The 12,664-nt window shown below is 45.2% G+C and overlaps 3 protein-coding genes across 4 annotated transcripts; 2 read left to right on the forward strand and 1 right to left on the reverse strand.

Moving 5' to 3' along the window:
* Positions 1-927: 927 nt before the first annotated feature.
* On the forward strand, positions 928-10,500 carry LOC309480637 (uncharacterized protein). 2 transcript variants are annotated; one of them, XM_082145257.1, is made up of 5 exons: positions 928-1,309; positions 8,596-8,694; positions 8,943-9,066; positions 9,161-9,207; positions 10,018-10,500. In XM_082145257.1, the coding sequence occupies exons 2-5, from the start codon at positions 8,659-8,661 to the stop codon at positions 10,483-10,485; spliced, it is 675 nt and encodes a 224-aa protein (XP_082001383.1). In that variant the 5' UTR covers positions 928-1,309; positions 8,596-8,658; the 3' UTR covers positions 10,486-10,500. The 2 variants fall into 2 exon arrangements, with proteins under 2 accessions (XP_082001383.1, XP_082001382.1); XM_082145256.1 differs by lacking the exon at positions 928-1,309 and having other exon boundaries at positions 8,416-8,694.
* On the forward strand, positions 3,393-5,935 carry LOC309480413 (uncharacterized protein). The gene is made up of 2 exons (XM_082144836.1): positions 3,393-5,500; positions 5,569-5,935. The coding sequence occupies exons 1-2, from the start codon at positions 4,034-4,036 to the stop codon at positions 5,578-5,580; spliced, it is 1,479 nt and encodes a 492-aa protein (XP_082000962.1). The 5' UTR covers positions 3,393-4,033; the 3' UTR covers positions 5,581-5,935.
* A 219-nt stretch (positions 10,501-10,719) lies between the features above and the next one.
* Positions 10,720-11,818, reverse strand: LOC309480282 (protein adenylyltransferase SelO-like; the record flags this gene model as incomplete). The annotated part of the gene is made up of 5 exons (XM_082144693.1): positions 11,564-11,818; positions 11,105-11,197; positions 10,934-11,013; positions 10,809-10,852; positions 10,720-10,745 (listed from the first exon to the last, which is right to left on the reverse strand). The coding sequence occupies exons 1-5, from the start codon at positions 11,633-11,635 to the stop codon at positions 10,720-10,722; spliced, it is 315 nt and encodes a 104-aa protein (XP_082000819.1). The 5' UTR covers positions 11,636-11,818.
* Positions 11,819-12,664: the final 846 nt, after the last annotated feature.

A 12,664-nucleotide genomic window follows, 5' to 3' on the forward strand; every position in this document is an offset into this window, starting at 1 on the left:
AGTTCGAGTGTTGTAGTTTTATGATGCAAGTTTAGCACTGCTGCAGTTCATTTTACAGTGCATTATGTTGACTATAGGGACAAGAAAATGTATTAGCCTATTTGTCAAATTCGGATGACGTTTTAGTAATTGATGACAGTATGAGTGAGTTTAATTTGTAGATTGATCGATCGTTAATCTAGTAAATGATTTAATCCCTGAACACTGCTGTGTGTAATATAAAAACACTCTCCCAACAGCATACTGTTTCTTTTGAGCCTAATTCCTAGTCAAATTAAAATGATATAGTTGTATAATATCACTTGTGGTGGTGTTTTGTATAGATGTGGCCAGACGAGCAGTCTCGCCTCATTCGCGCCGCGGGACCTCTAGACGCGCGTAAACGCGTCTTTACAACACTGAAATCACTCGCGCCAGACGCTCTATTCGCGTTTGGTGTGAACGCACCTTAACAATAACATTAGAGCGACAGCACTACCAACGCCCACAAGCGACTAGCGACATACAGCGACAAAATCTGACAAGTTAAAACAAAATGACCTTTTCAGCTCATCATGAACCTGAACATGGGAGGCCCCTGAACTTGGGAGGCCCCTGGGCTTCAGCCCAGGTAAGCCCGTACATTAAGGCGGCCTTGACTGTAATAGAGGAAATGCAAACTGTCAAAAGTAGCTCTCATTTGTACACTGGCCACAGCTGTGCAGTGTTGAGCTCACTGCTGTCCTGGGACACTTAAACCATTGTGGAACATTACCTTGAATATGTGCAGGAAGAGCTTCTCTGATCTGATCAAACTCTGTTTCTGTGCAAATCAATCCATGCATTATAACTGTAACCATAATAATACCAGGCATGTGTGACAGTGAGTATCTGTTGTCTCATTTCACTGGCCAGCTCTTGTGTAATTCTCTCTGCAGTGGCTCTGAGCTCCAGGCCAGGGCTGCGTTTCCCAGAAGCATTGTGAAGTTGATCGTGAAGACCATTTGCCACCAATGTCCTCTACGATCAACTTATCTCACAATGCTTTGGGAAACGCAGCCCAGGTTTTTCTCTCAGATACCCAGACATTGGCCTATTGTGAGAGGAGATTTCTTTGTACCGCATATATCCAGAGTCTTTATTGCGCAACCACAAACTCTAAAATACAAATCTGGCAATCCCCATTCCCCAGGTTTAACAGTTTCATTTTCAATACTCTCTACCCAGGCTCTGGGCAGACTTGTCTTAATATTTTCACACATCGAGTCCACTTTTGACATTTCGATTTCATCATCCCACTCCGAAACACAATCATATAAGGCTCTATTAGGTAAGAACCCTCTTACATCATATGCTATATCCTTAACTTGTCTCACTCCTGCTTTCATATACAATTTGTCATAAAACACTCTCTCTTTCATTCTAAAATTTGGATATAAAAATATCGGTTGTTTTAAAACTTGATTTATATTTTCACACTCATACTGTATATTTCTGTATATGACCTCTGCCCACACACTTAGCACTTCCTGATAAAACAATCCCATAAAAAGCCCTTCTTCCCCACATCCACTACATTTGTCCAGCACATCCTTCATATAACCTTTCCATCCATACTCCACTTTATCACATAAATACTTTTTCATCGTTTTTACCCTTATGGCCTTCCTTTTAACTTCTAAGTCAATCAATCCTAATCCTCCTTCTTTATAACTTGCCATTAATGTTTCCTTGCTATTTTAACTCCTTTCCATCCCCACATAAAATCATTTGTTATCTCAGTCATCTCATTAAGAAAGCATGACAAATCATCAAGGGTGTTTCAGGCTATGATTAGGTTAGGGTGGCCTGTGTTGTCTTACGAGAGGTCTCTCGTACTGCGTAAGATATCTTACGCTAGGGGAAAATCCTTTTCCGCGAGATATTGAAGCCAAAAATTATCCTTAATTTTGTAATAATGCAAAACGCGTTGCAGCAGCAATGCAGACATAGGCGAGACAGCTCGCGCGCCTATTGGCTGCTCTGCGGCAACTGCAGCAGCTTATCGAGCGAGGCCTGGCGTGACGTCAGACCCAATCAGGGCACTTCGCGCCCGCTGCGTCACGTCCCGCCGAAATGGGCGTGGTCTAGGCCTATAAATATCGCTCGCAGGCAGCTATTATCTGATTTTTCATCCTTCAAGCGAAGCACACGCATCGCTGGAGCTGGATAAGAAGCCGCGCCGTCTGAAAGAGAGCACCTTCAGCGGGACGAGTCACTGAAGTCGCTGGCCGCGCCGCCTTCCTTGCCTTCCTGCTGCGCTTTCCGGCATTATATCCTTTCTCTGCTACTGTGTTTATGTATGTGTGTGTGCTCGCAGCCGCGACACACACTCCCATTGCACTAAAAGAGCTGGGCGTCTTTTTCAAGACGCCCCTTTTCCTGATCACGCAGCTCTCCCCCCCCCCCCCCCCCCCCCCCCCAAGCTTGCCGGTTCGCCCGCTTGCCTTGCCTGCTTGGGGGACGATACCTGTTCTCCCTCTGTTCGAGCCGCGCACACCGCGCCGCTCACAGAGGATGTCAGGAGCGGGCGGTCACGGGGCTAGCTTTCTCTCTCCCTCTGTTCAAGCCGCGCAAACTGCGCCGCTCACAAGGGAGGCTGGAAGCGGACGGTCGGGGTTAGTTTTTCTTTACGTTATAAGAAAGCTACCCTGCCTTCTGCGCCCCATTCATGCGTCACTCACCGGCGAAAGGAGAAAGGTGTGTTTTTAGTCCCTCCGAGGATGGACTGACCTTCAATTTCTCATACATATTCCCAGTTCCCTGATCATGCGACTGGAAATATCAATATTGCAGCAGGCGAGCCTGTTTTAATACAAGCGCGCCTGCAAGCATACGCCGAAGAAAGCATGTGACGCTCTTATATGCTCGTGCATCCGAAAACCTTTGCGTTCCCCCCCTGTGGCTCAGTGGCGGAATCATTGGTTTTTCTCACGAGAGACCGGAGTTCGAATCCCGGTCTAGCGGCAGTTAAAATTATGCCGCCAATGCTTCGCTCTGTCAGTTCCCTGAAAAGCGACTGCAGATGTGCATTTTGCAGCCAACGAGCGCGTTGCACAACCCGCTCGCCTGCACCCAAACACCGTTTCTATGGTTTCCGTGCGTCACTGGCGAAAGGAGAAAAGAGCGTTTTCTGGTCCCCCCGCGGACGGACCGACCTCCTCTTTCTCGTACATTTCTCATTCCCCTCTGAAGTTCGGGCGACTGGAAATGTCAGTATTGCAGTGAGCAAGCCTGTTGTAATACACGCATGCCTGCAAACAAACGCCAGCACGTTGACGCTCTCTTATAATACTCGCGCTAACTGAGTTACAATGTGTCTCCCCCTGTGGCCCAGTGGCAGACTCTCAGGTTTTTGCACGCGAGAGACCCGCGTTCGATCCCCGGGTCTACCGGCAGATAAAATTATGCCGTCAATGCTCGCTCTGTCAGTTCCCTGAAAAGGCGACTGCAGATGTGTATTTTGCAGCCAACGAGCGCGTTGTACAACCCGCTCGCCTGCACCCAAACACCGTTTCTATGGTGTTCCGTGCGTCACTGGCGTAAGGAAAAAAGGGAGTTTTTCTGGTCCCGCTGCGGACGGACCAACCTCCTTTTTCCTATACATTTCCCATTCCCCTCTGGAATTCAGGCGACTGGAAATGTCAATATTGCAGTGAACAAGCCTGTTGTAATGCACGCAGGCCTGCAATAAACGCCAGCATGTTGACGCTCTCTGTTTCTATGGCAACTTCTCGCTCGTTCAGTTCCAGTAAATGTGACTGTTCCAGTGTATCCTGCAGTAAACAAGTCGGTTCTGTCACCCGCTTGCCTGCACACAAACGCCGTTTTTACGGCTACCCAGATAAATCCCATAAGTGTGAATTTTTCTGGTGTCCCGGCCACGGCCGATGGTGCTTTATGTGTAAGAAGAATGCCCACTGCCCAGTGCCCATCTCTACACACAAGCACAGCCCGTCACACAGGGCTCGCGCACATGAATCGACTCAGATCGATTGCGCTTCAAACATGGTGAATGTGCCCACTAACACCACGTTATGCATGTCTCACGGTTTCTGTAAAAACGAAACCAACGTGCATTCGCTTCACTCAAGCGAACGATGCTTTCAGTGTGGTAAATGTGCCCGCTGTCCCGCGCCCACATCCACACATAGACATGACAGTTCCTACGGGAACCGCCCAGCCCTCCCCCTCGCGGTTGACCACCGCAGAGGAGTCGAGCGCGGGCAATCTGCCCGCTGTTATCAGCGCGCCCCATGCCTCAAATGTCACGAGCGCGACGCTTGTGTTACAGCACTCCGAAGCCTCTCCATCGCTGAGCGAGCGGAGCGCGCTTCGTATTCAACCCCTAGCTATTCATGCGGACGCATGGGCAAAGCTGCCCGGGGTTTCGAAGTGGGTGCTGAACATTATAAAAGGAGGCTATTCGCTACAGTTTCGCCGACGCCCTCGCCGCTATGTGGCGCGCGTCGAGACCACGGTAAAAACAGAAGTAGCACATTTACTTCGAGCCGAAGTGGCGAAGCTATTGAGCAAAGGGGCCATAGAGCCTCTCTCTCAAGTTCAGAGCGAAGGAGGGCTATACAGCAGATACTTCCTGGTACCGAAAAAAGACGGGGGTCTCAGACCCATACTAGATCTAAGGCAACTGAACAAAGTGCTTGTGAAGCGACAGTTCAGGATGCTCACGACCAGGCAAATCCTTGTGCAGATTCGCCAAGGAGATTGGTTTGTGTCAATAGATCTGAAAGACGCGTATTTTCAAATACAGATAGCGTCACGTCACAGGCGATATTTGAGATTCACCTTCGAGGGCCAGGCATATCAGTACACAGTCCTGCCGTTCGGCTTGTCCCTGGCACCCCGTACATTTACGAAGTGCATGGATGCGGCGCTCGCACCCCTCAGAATGAGAGGCATGCGAGTGCTGAACTATTTGGACGATTGGCTGATTCTAGCGCAATCTCGCGCAGTGCTCATAGAACACACGACCATTTTACTCGATCACCTCGAGGATTTGGGTCTGAGTGTCAATTGGGCGAAGAGCTCCCTGTCACCCAGTCAGAAAATATCTTTCCTGGGCACAGAACTGGACTCACTATCCATGATAGCGCGACTATCACAACAGCGCGCGGTAGACATTCGACGCACAGCGAACTCTTTTCGCTGCGGCGCGTCTGTCCCGCTCAAGAGATTTCAGAAGATGCTAGGTCTCATGGCCTCAGCATCGTCAGTGCTCCAGCTGGGCCTGCTCCGCATGCGCCCGCTGCAGTTTTTGGCTGAAAGCGCGAGTCCCACGCGAAGCGTGGGCACCCTGTTTGCTTCGCCTCAGGGTCAATCAGAAGTGCGTCACAGCTCTGAAACCCTGGAAAGCGAACGACTGGTACCAATCAGGTGTAAGCCTGGGGACTTCCTCGAGGGTGAAAGTGGTGTCCACGGACGCGTCCACCTCGGGATGGGGAGCGCTGCTCGAGGGCAGACCGTTCTTCGGCCAATGGTCAGAACGGGAGAAGCTCCTGCACATAAACTGCCTCGAAATGCTGGCAGTAGACAACGCGCTGACGCGTTTTTGTCCCCAAATAAAAGGTCACCACGTCTTGGTCCGTTCGGACAACATGTCTGTGGTGTCCTACATAAATCGCCAGGGCGGCATCAGATCCGAGAAACTGTACAGGCTGGCAGAACGCCTCCTGGTATGGGCTCAGTGCAACCTGCGCTCGCTCAGAGCAGCGCACGTGCCAGGGATCTTGAATATAGGACCGGACAGACTGTCCAGGAACAATGTTCCGGCAGGCGAGTGGTCTCTACACCCACAGACAGTCCATCTGCTGTGGAAGAATTTTGGCAGAGCGGAAGTGGACCTGTTTGCGTCTCAAGAAAACGCTCACTGTCAAGAATTTTTCTCCAAGAGCAGGAGCACGCTGGCCCATGTGTGGCCCCGCCGCCCGCTCTATGTTTCCCCCCCCCCGTCTCTCTCCTGCCTCAGGTGATAGAACGGATCAGGGAAGAAGGATGCTCAGTACTGCTGGTAGCACCGTTCTGGAAAAACCAACCTTGGTTCCCAGTCGTGATGCAGTTAGCAAGTACTGCCCCGTGGCCAGTACCAATGAGGAGAGATCTCCTCTCACAGGCCCGCGGCTCGATCTGGCATCCTCACCCGGAACTATGGTCCCTTCATGTCTGGGCCATCAACGGGTACATGTTGGACTCCCTAAAGGAGTATTAAACACGATCACGCAGGCTAGAGCTCCGTCTACAAGACGACTCTATTCTTCGAAATGGTCGGTGTTTTCGGGCTGGTGCACAGCCCGTGGTGTGTCACCCACAAACTGTGGTGTGACGGAGGTGCTTTCCTTCCTACAAGAGCTGTTGGATGGGGGCAGGGCCCCCTCCACGCTCAAAGTTTATGTGGCGGCTATAGCAGCGTTCTCAGAAACAACGCTTGGTCAGTCAATAGGAAGGAACGATTTAGTCATCCGCTTCCTTAGAGGGGCTAAGAGACTGAATCCTCCCAGACCTCCCTCAGTCCCCGTATGGGACCTTTCTACGGTTCTGGAAGCCATGAAAGGTGCGCCATTTGAGCTTTTACAGTCAATCGATTTGAAACACCTGTCTTTCAAGACGGTGTTTTTGCTGGCTCTCGCTTCAGTGAAGCGCATAGGGGATCTGCACGCGCTCTCTGTGAGCGCGGCGTGCATGGAGTTTGGGCCCAATGACTCAAAAGTTATACTCAAACCTAAGCACGGTTATGTTCCAAAATCCCTCAACACACCGTTTAGGGCGCAGGTTATCTCCCTGTCAGCCCTACCGGTCCCTGATGAGGAAAAAGACGCGAGCCTCCTTTGCCCAGTCAGGGCATTACGAGCTTATGTGTCTCGCTCGTCTGTTTTCAGACAGACGGAGCAGCTTTTTGTTTCGTTTAGCGGACGTTCTAAGGGACTAGCCGCGTCGAAACAGAGCCTATCCAGATGGATAGTTGATGCTATAGCGCTGGCATACGCTTCCAAGGGCATGCAGTGCCCATTGGGTGTCAGAGCGCACTCCACGAGAGGCATGGTCTCTTCGTGGGCCTGGTCAAGTGGGATTGCCTTGCAAGATATTTGTATGGCGGCAGGCTGGGCCTCCCCGTCTACATTTATAAGGTTTTATAACCTAGAGGTTCCCGCCCTGCAGGCCAGGCTGCTGTCGGTCTAAATTTACCAGTATTATCTGACCTGATGCGATCAGCTCAGAATGCTGCGTCTGCTGAGCACAGCTCAATGTTCGACAGTATAAAGCTGGGCAAACTGTGTAAGACCCACATTTCCCCATCAGTTCAGGCCGTACCCCGCCCTGTCTGTATGATGAAATTCGCGTCCCATCGACGCTGCTATATGTGGAAGAGTGAGGCTGCACCCCTCCCTCTTCCCGGACTCCCTGTGAGTTCCCTGAGTGATTGTGCACTATATGTACCCCGGGCTTTCGCCCTTGGGTCTTTGGTGTCAGATCTCAGCATGCACGGCGTTTTACATTGGGTCCCCTAGCGTAAGATATCTTACGCAGTACGAGAGACCTCTCGTAAGAGAACGTACTCGGTTACTAACGTAACCTCGGTTCTCTCTAGAAGAGGGAACGAGTACTGCGTATCTTGCCGTGCATGCACACGCTCTGGTTGCTTCGATGATGAAAAACCAGATAATAGCTGCCTGCGAGCGATATTTATAGGCCTAGACCACGCCCATTTCGGCGGGATGTGACGCAGCGGGCGCGAAGTGCCCTGATTGGGTCTGACGTCACGCCAGGCCTCGCTCGATAGGCTGCTGCAGTTGCCGCAGAGCAGCCAATAGGCGCGCGAGCTGTCTCGCCTATGTCTGCATTGCTGCTGCAACGCGTTTATTACAAAATTAAGGATAATTTTTGGCTTCAATATCTCGCGGAAAAGGATTTTCCCCTAGCGTAAGATATCTTACGCAGTACTCGTTCCCTCTTCTAGAGAGAACCGAGGTTACGTTAGTAACCGAGTACGTTTTATGTTTGTCAAGCAATTGGGAAATAAAACGCAAAAAATGCAATAAATGTAATACATGCACAATTAAACCCCGACTCCAACAGAAAAGGGACATACATTCTTTGTATGTATGAAATAATTCAAAATTATAAAGCAAAAGATTTTTGTGGTTCATTTTAGCAATATTTAGGACTAATCCTAAAGTGTGGCATGAGGGGCACTGGCAATCAAATTGTGATTTTAGTGTGTCATCCACTGTCTCTGCTATGCAACTGTAGCTCAATAACATATGTAATCAAAACAATGCTAATATCACCAACTGTCCATTTGGAGAAAAACTAATATTAGCAAAGCATGAACTAATACTGAAAACCCTAGTAAGTTGTTTACCCAAGCTTTTGTTGTTTTGAGAACAAAAAAACATTGATTAAAGATTCAATCCCTGAAAAATGAATGGTTCCACAAATCTGTAGAGAATGACAGGGAAACAATAGCGGATACAGCTAAATGAAGTGTTATTATCTTGGCCTTCTCAGGTGTGTATATCAGGTGTGTGTCATGTTCATATGGTCACTGTGATCTGCTTTCAGCATCCTCAAATTCAAAAAGAATCCCAATACATCAAGTATCTGTGTTGTGATGATGAGTTGACCATGACTCTGTGGGTGACTGGGATACGTATTGTAAAGGTGAGCAGAAACCAGGCCACACACCAAAAACCAAAATAGATAATGATGATATGATTAATGCAAGAAGACACTAAGTTGAACTTTATGCAGCAAATTAAATGATAAATTATAGTTTACAATGCAAAAACATACTGTAAATTGTAGCTGTATTGTGTTGGGTCCTATTGTGAGCTGTCTACTTTGTCAAAAAAAAAAAAAAAGTTCTTCTACCTTATTAACGGTCTTGTTTTGTCATGATTTTGTCATAGTATGGTAAGCAGTTATATGAAAACTACAAAGCCGCTGTGAGGAAAGCAGCCGGCACTGGAAGCTGGGCTAACCGCACTATCCAGGCCTCCTCCAGTGCATCCACACCCTCCCCTACACCTAAAGGTAGAGATAATGAGCTAAATAGATTGTTATAAAATGTATCATAGATCTTGATATATTAAAGGATTTTGATGACATTTTTGTGTTTATCTTTCAGCCAAAGCTGCGAATGGACACGCTCCTCAGCTTCCAAAGGACACCAAGGTACCTCTAAATCTATCAGTTGCCTTAGTAATGAAGAACACCATAATATAATACCATAAATAATATAAGTTCATGGACCATACTGAAGTGTGAACTATAATGTTTTCAGACACTTAACTGCATGTTAATTGCAATTAAACAAAATATAGTTTAAATTTATTAACACACTTAAGTACATAATTTTATAACATTTCATAATTACTTCTACTTTCAATGAAATATGAAGTTCACTGCCGAATGTACTGAAAAGCATTTATAGTAAACTAAAATATACATATATTATTTCTATTGAAACTTGACATGTTTTCAATATTTAATTACACATTTGTCATGATGAAGTTGCCAATTGGTAAATTTAAAATATATTAACATTAAATGTATTAACGAATAACACACTACAGTTGAAATTATAATCAAATTTGCATGTGCTCTAGTATGTTTGTCAATATCAAAATAAATGTACTGCAAAAGATTACTAAACCATAATTTAAAAAGTATAACTGTTAATTTGTCATGATTGCAAAGTACACTTTTTAAAATTGCACTAAACTCTGTTAAGAAACAGTCATGAAAGTGCAGTGTCTTTAAATACACATATAGTCGCCTTTTATTTAATTAATATATTATCTGAAAATATATATTTTTTTTAAATATACTTCAAAGACTTAAAGTATACTTCAAGAGCAGTAAAATTACGCACACTAATATTTCACAAAGGGTGACGGTTCCTTTAGAGTTGTTTTAATCCCCTTGTAATTTCATCATTTATCTGAAATGCTCCTGAATGCTACTTTTGGTTTGTTTTTGAAGGGTCCTGGCAACCAAACATCTTTCCCACCACCTCCGCCTTCAATGGAAACCCTGCCTCCTCCACCACCCGACCCCATGTTGCCTCCTCCTCCCCCTGCTCCTCCTGCCAGCACAACCAAAGTCAACAAGTTTCCTCCTCCACCTCGATTCCCACAATCCTCCTTCCCACCTCCACCCATGGATGACCTGCCTCCACCACCACCTCCTCCAGAAGATGCCGAGCTGCCCCCTGACTTTCTTCCTCCACCGCCTCCTAGTTTTGCACCTTACGGGGGAGACTCGCTCCCCCCACCACCTCCAGACCCCAAAACTTTGCATCTGCAGGTGGAGCTCCACCATCTCCACCCCCGCCTCCACCACCAGCTCCTGCACCGGCTGCCAACCCATCCGCCGGCTCCGTCAGAAAAATGCCTCCAGCTCCACCAAAGAGAACTACACCTCTACAAACAGCATCATCAGATCATGTGACACTGAAGACTGGAGAAATGATCACAGGAATAAATTACATTCAGCTGAACGAATATATTAATTACACAAATACTGTATATTCAAATAGAATAATTTATTTTATATTGTAATAATGTCTCATAGTATAATAATATATTATAGTATTACAAAATTACTGTTTTTATTGTATTTTTGATTAAATAAATGCAGCCTTCGTGAGTATAAGAAACTTCTTTCAAAAACAAATCTTACCAATCATGAACATTTCAGCGGTAGTGTTACTGTAACAATATATAAACACATAATATATAACACTGCATCATATAACATATACAAAAACATACCTTGCATTCTGTGCTGCCGTTCTTCATCTGAGTCACTCATTATCCTGTAGAAGACGATTAAAACATCAAGTGATGTTCATTTGTAATCCTCTAAAGAGTTCGAGTTTACATTACAGCAACATTACCTTGACAGACGCTGTAAATACAGCTGAACCCAGTCTCTGAAATGCTTGTGTGATGAGAGGTCTGAAAGAGCCCACAGTGACTGTCAAGAGAGACACAGTCACAGTTAATGGACTGAAATCATGATTATGGATATTGCGGCTGCTGTGGGAGTGAATGGAGAGGAAACGTACCGGAGCAAAGGATCCCTTCTGAAGCCGGGACAGGGTCTCTTCACTCAGCTGTCTGAAAGTCATAGTGAAGTCTGCTCCAGTGTCCTCCATTAGCTCAATACATCACACATCATACAACATTATATGGGTCATTCTCAGGAAATGCTGCCATTTGTGTGATCTACTACTGATTTAACTCCATACTGGACTTAACTATTTCTGACAGTTTGGCTGTTAAATATATAATTAAAAAAAAAAAAACTATCTAATTCAAAAAAGTTTATAATGAAATTGTGTGTGTATGTATATATATATATATATATCAGTGTGTGTGTGTGTGTGTGTGTCTTACTGATTCCTTACTTTTTTTTTTTTTTTTTTGTCACAAATGACACCATTTCCTGAGAATGGCCAAATAACTTTATCAAATGAATTAATTATAGTACAATTAGAGAAAAAAACAATCCAGCTAATATTTACCTTTAGAAGAAATGCAATCACATATGAATCCTTTTCTTCATTTCCCAGAAAGCCCAACTTTGCTTTGAACATCTCACGAAATCTACAACAGAAACAGTAAAGTGAGATCAGGAATGACTCAGAGAGGAATACAGTGATCTATATTGTCTAATGACAGGCTCACCTTTGATGGTAGATTTGTGGATACTCTCTCAATATTTGCTGAGATCTGAAGTAAATGAATTGACACGAATCACCCTTATTTATTCCAGACCAATACCAACAGAAAATAAAAGAATCTCTTACTGTGAAAGCTGATCTGAGATCAGCAGTGGTTTCAGAGCTTCTAGAAGTTTCTGTAGATTGAACAGGCCAACATTAGCCTGAGCTCCTATACTGTACCGGCCCTCGTCATCAGACGTGTTGGGGACAAAATCTATACAGAGGAAACAATGCTGTAGCAATAACACACATTTAACAAAAAATATATTATATGTTATTATTATGGCTGTCTGTTTCACTTTAACTTATTAGAATATAATAAAGTAAAATAAAACAAGTAATGGATTAAAAAAAGTATGCAATTAATCATGCCCCTCAACCCATATATACTGTAAGTATATACAAAATGTATAGTAGATCTAAAGTAGCTTACTATTCATACAATTTACCACTTTTGCAGTATTGTGTATATATATATATATGTACACGTGTGTATGTGTTCTCGTATATGGTTTATGAGGTATATGGTGTTATATGTGTGAAATGTTATATGACAAAAAGCTTAAAAACTAAACTTAAAGGAAGATGATTGCTAATATTATGAAAGTTTAAGTTAGACAAAGAAACATACTTGGGTCATATGATTCCATAAATCCAAATGGGCCTAGTTACTCATACAATTTTCCTCCACTTTTTCAGTATTGTATATGAATTTATATATGTATGCGTGTGTGTGTGTTCTCGTATATGGTTTAGGAGGACACAAATGTGTATAATGACAACGTAAACATCTTCACACTTCCTGTGTCCTCATAGGTTTAGGGGTAGGGTTAATATACAGAGGTCCCTGTGTGTGTGTGTGTGTGTGTGTGTGTGTGTGTGTGTGTGTGTGTGTGTGTG

The sequence above is a fragment of the Leuciscus leuciscus genome (assembly GCF_965113295.1).
Source record: "Leuciscus leuciscus genome assembly, chromosome: 18".
Lineage (NCBI taxonomy): Eukaryota > Metazoa > Chordata > Actinopteri > Cypriniformes > Leuciscidae > Leuciscus > Leuciscus leuciscus.